The sequence below is a fragment of the Fukomys damarensis genome, unplaced genomic scaffold, assembly GCF_012274545.1.
Source record: "Fukomys damarensis isolate Sample0158 unplaced genomic scaffold, DMR_v1.0_HiC HiC_scaffold_37, whole genome shotgun sequence".
NCBI classification, from domain to species: Eukaryota; Metazoa; Chordata; class Mammalia; order Rodentia; family Bathyergidae; genus Fukomys; species Fukomys damarensis.
Window position 1 is genome coordinate 37,587,733 of NW_022900949.1, and position 4,760 is coordinate 37,592,492.

At 47.6% G+C, this 4,760-nt stretch overlaps 1 protein-coding gene across 4 annotated transcripts in view; it reads right to left on the reverse strand.

The window, feature by feature from the left end:
• Slc10a6 (solute carrier family 10 member 6) overlaps positions 1-4,760 on the reverse strand; it is a 42,318-nt gene continuing 37,558 nt past the window's right edge. For 3 of the 4 annotated variants that reach the window (XM_010606718.3, XM_010606717.3, XM_010606716.3), the window contains one exon: positions 1,560-4,256. In XM_010606718.3, the coding sequence (XP_010605020.1) occupies positions 4,054-4,256 (203 nt within the window). In that variant the 3' untranslated portion in view covers positions 1,560-4,053. Of the gene's footprint in view, positions 360-1,559; positions 4,257-4,760 lie in introns of those variants that run through there. The other variant, XR_776869.2, reaches the window with a different exon arrangement.

The following is a 4,760-nucleotide window of genomic DNA, read 5'->3' on the forward strand; positions in this document are numbered from 1 at the left end:
TATCAATTTAAGAATGTATTTGAATGAGAGTAATGAAAAACTAACCAAGTGGACTTAAATAAGTGAGGTTTACTTTTCTTTAGAAAACAAGTTCGGAAGAAGGCTGTTCCTAGGTTTGATTCTCTATGGTCTCTATGCAGCTGCACTTACTGCATCCATAGTCCAGAAAGAAAACAGTAGCATCTGCGAGGCGATAGACATGGAGAAAGGGCCCATCAGTGCTGTGGCACAAAAGCAAGATTTCCCAGGAGTCAGCAGATTTTTCTTCCGTCTTCAGGGTGAACCGTGTCACATGCGTGCCAGCTTCAGTACATTGAGTGTTAGCAAAGCATATTACGGTCCTGAGCGCCATCTTGGTTCTATTCATAGAGAAGAGAAAGCAAGCAGTGTGCTCGGTTTCCAACATGCCTTAGTTACATCATCAATCTTTTAAGATCTTCCTGAACCAGAAGTGTCTGCTTTTTATAACTGTTGCAGACATCTACAGAAATATTTGAAAGTAGTCTTCAGTTTTATGAGTTTAGAAATGTTTTATTCACTAAAAATGACCCAGATACCTAAGACAATGCTCAGCAAACTAGCAGGCCATGAGCAAAGTGCTGCGACTGGCCAGCCCATGAGGAGCTCTCAGGATGCGGGAGCCTGGCATCAGGCCGCTCCTGCCAGGGAGATGTATGCCAAGGCCAATGTTAAGGTCACCCAGAGAGGAGGGTGATGGCTAATGGCCCTGTCAATCACTGCCCTCCACTGCGACAGCGCAAAGAGGAGACGCCACATTAGTGATCACCTCCCAGGCCTGGCTTCTCAAGACGTGAGAAGGCCTGGCTCAGACAGGTCATTGGCCCCAAGGTAAGGGCTCCATTCCAGATCTGCCGCATGCTGTCTGTCAGGCTCATCTGCACAGCTGGCCTCCAGCCTCATGCTTTCCCCACCCCACTTCCCATTTCACAGAAGCCCCAGCTTTTAGGAACTCGAGATTATCCCAACCAGTTAAAATATGCTGTGTATAATTAGCACTTATTCATTCTGGTCTGCGTTCTAAAATTCATGCATCAGCCAGGCATGATGGCACAGGCCTGTAATCCCAGTGCTCAAGAGGCTGTGAGGCAGGAGGATTGCCATGAGTTTGAAGCCAGCGTGGGCTACACAGTGAGACCCAGTGCATGGGCTGTCAAGCAGCCAGATGCCCCAGTGCTCGGCAGCCTGTTCACAAGCCCTGTCCAATGAAGGTCTTCTGGCAGGACTTTCAGGCCCTCACAATGGCTTGTGTTTCTGACTTAAAGATCCCCATGGTAGACCTGTCCCCTCATCCTGGGGATGTCCTGGCTGGTAAATACCATCCATGACACTAATGCTTTCAGAACAGAGAGCTGAATTTCACCATTTTGCCTTAGATGTCTGTACAGAAGGGATTTAGAAATTTGTTTTTTATGGATTCTTTCAAATTCATGGTAACATTCATTTTGGACCCGGGTATCACTTCTCTTCCTCCCACTTTTTTTCCCCAGTACTAGAGATTAAACCCAGGGAGCACTGAGCTACATCTCAGCCCCTTTGAGACAGGATCTCACTAAGTTGCCCAGAATGGCCTCCAACATGGGATCCTCCTGCCTCGGCCTCCCAATTAGCTGAGAATATAGGCATGGGACATCACAACCACAACTCTGCAAAGCATATCTTTGAAGTGATCTGTTCTCCACTGTCCTGTACCCCTCACAGGCACCCTTCCTGCCTGTGACTGCTGCACGACCGTGACCCTGCACAGAGCACCAAGATCCTCAGTCCAGAGTCACCAGGTGGGCAAGTGGGGATCCATGGTGAGAACTCAACCATCATGCTACAGGTGAGCTCATGGTTCCTTTCCATACAGAATTCCATCAGAACCTAATGGGACCCTGTCTTCACAGTCACAATGACTTCCTGAATTATAAAAAGACCATAAAAATCACTGGCATCAGATTAAACCACAAGGTATTGGGAAATCAAATTGTACAAAAGTATTAAATCTCAAGTAGTATACTTTCTCACGTTTTACAAATAAAAATAGAAAATGGAACAAAAAATGGAAATGAAAACACATTATGTAGGAAAAGCGTGTGATAAAAGTGGAGTTTCGTCAGTATAGCAAAGATGAATGATTGCTACAGTTTGTATCTAGTTGTCACCCTGAAGCCTCATGTGCTCACAGGCGGGGCTTGGGAGAATGACAGGATCACGGTGTGCGATCTCACCAGCGGGTGAGTCCACTGAGTTTATGAGTGAACGTGATATTGGGAGGTGAAGCCTCGTAGAAAGAGGTGGGTCCCTACGGGCATAACCTGAAAGGTGATCTCCTTCCTCCTCCTTTGATTCCTCTTTGCTTCTCCTGCCTCTCCAGGAGCTGCTTCTCTCTGCAATGTCCTGCAGCCAGGCCATGCTGCCATGCTGCCTTTTAGCCCCCTGACTATGGAGGGAAACCTCTGTCACTGGAGCCAAAATAAACTTCTCCTCCTCTAACTTGTGGGTATCAGGTATTTTCTCCCAACAACAACAAAGTAACTAAGACACTGATTAGCTATGTAACTCTGGAATAATGAAGCATAAAAAATTAGATTTTTAACATGCCAAAAATTACATTCAAAAACAGGATAAATGTGTACATCTTCAGACCATCAAAATAGTAGAAAAATATAGGGGAAAGTATCTTTAATGTTGTCCACGTAGAGAAAGCGGGGTTTGCCTACGACAGGATCATTTCACCAACAGGAAGACACGCACACACCACAGTGAATAAACATGTTACGTCCCCGAAAAGGAGCCAAGTACATCTTCACCAAAAATATAAATATTCTGATATATAGTATTTTTAAATATTTTAAAAGACTAATAAAGCTGAAAATGTAAACTACAAAATTTTCCATTGCAGTAAAACAATAGGAAAGACCGTAAGTGAAGAGTTGGCGACGTGGGACAAACGCATCGCCAGTATCGGGATGTGGTAAGGTCTATAAAGCCAAACAGTGCAGTGCAGACGCAGGCAAAGGACACAAATGGGCAAAGACCATAAATGCTCTGCTTCACACATAATTTTGAACATGGGTTTTAAGAGAGGTGGGTCAGAACCCATGCCATGGTCCGGCGAAGCCGTGAGACAGCAGGCATTGCCAGGATGCAGAGCCACATTGGTCAGGCCGGCGTGACAAAGTGCTTCAGTGCTGGCGCGGGGCCTCCACACGCTGTGCGTGAATACAGCCGGGGTGAGGAGGTACAGTCCTTCAGTGCGTGGTGACACTTCCTGGGCACTGCTGCCGTACAGAGTGAGGCAGGCCGCAGGCTCCTGCGTACAGAGGCTCTGTAAGGTCACTCTGCCTTGCCAAGCAGCACAGCTGTGGAACCGTCTCATGTTCTGCAAAGGATTCAGTGTGCACACAGATCAGGACGCATGTGGATGCATCCATCTCTAGGGACTGACAGTACAGTCCTTTGCTTTCTGCCCTCACATTTTCTTTAGCTTCCATCTAAACTTCCATAATGTCTGCAAGCAAAAAAGATACTCCAGCTCTTTTGTACTGGGGATCGAACTCAGTACCTTGCACTTGTGGGTCTAGCTCTTCATGGGTAACAGTCATTTGAGAAAAGGGCCCCATTTTGGGGGGGGGGGTAAGAGATACAGTCTCCTCCTGAGTTATCCAAGGACCTGATCTGGGTCAGGAAGTGACAGGGACTCAGGCTCAGCTTGGCACTGCACAAGAGACCACATCTCCCTGAGTCCTGATACTTGCTGCATGCACACCCTCTGGAAGGGTGCCTCTGGCATTGAAGGTCCCACCCCTTTGGCAGGAACACTTGCAGTGACCCTATCGTGTCGACCCCAAAGAGCTCCTTGAAAGGGCAGAACACCTCAGAAGGTGATCTGGCTGCAGCTCACAAACCACACAAAAATTCAAACGAGGTTTCTAACATTTGATGTTCAAACGTTCACAAGACTCTGCCAAGGGGATCCAGGAAGCAGCTCTCACCATCTTTCCTGGCTGCTCTGGAAGGCAGAGGACCTGTCTGGCCAGTAAGTCCACACTATTCGCAGGAAGTAAGGGGGCTGCTTGGCCCCAGAGCTCCACGGTGACCTCCTGACCCAGATGGCCCAGGGGTTACAGCCACTGCTTCATCCCACTCCAAGAAGGTACTGGTCTCTTTGGGTTTCTGCTCAGCGGGGACTTCTGCGCAATCTGGGCTCTTCTGTCTGTGTTTGTTCTTCAGTTTCTGGTATACCTGATATGCTGGCGATAAAATACACAGGAATTAAAAACAGGTTCAGCAAAACCTAAATGTGAGCACACTGTATTCTTGCGCATACTCTACACGTCTGTTTCTGCGGTGTGTGTATAAACACACAGGAAAAAGCAGGAGGGAGGGAGAGAGAGCGAGGTGATCGGGGTGTCAGAGTGGTTCTTTCCGTCTGGAATTGAAATGTGTTCATCAGGTCACTGACACATCTACCGCTCAGGAATCAGTCAGTCAGCCTGTGTGGATTGCTTACTGTGGGACGGGCACGCTCATGGCTACTGGGGTACAGGTGAGAGTGAGCCAGACGGGATGCTTCCCTAAAACATGTCCTACACCAAGGGTAGTTCTCTTACTCCACGGAAAAACTACACTCCCAGTTCTCCTTATGTAATCCTTAGGGCTGGGGTTTAGCTCAGTGGCACCACACCTGCTTTGTAAGCACAGGGTCCTGAGCTCGATCCCCAGCACAACCCCGCCAAAAAAAAAAAAATGTATAT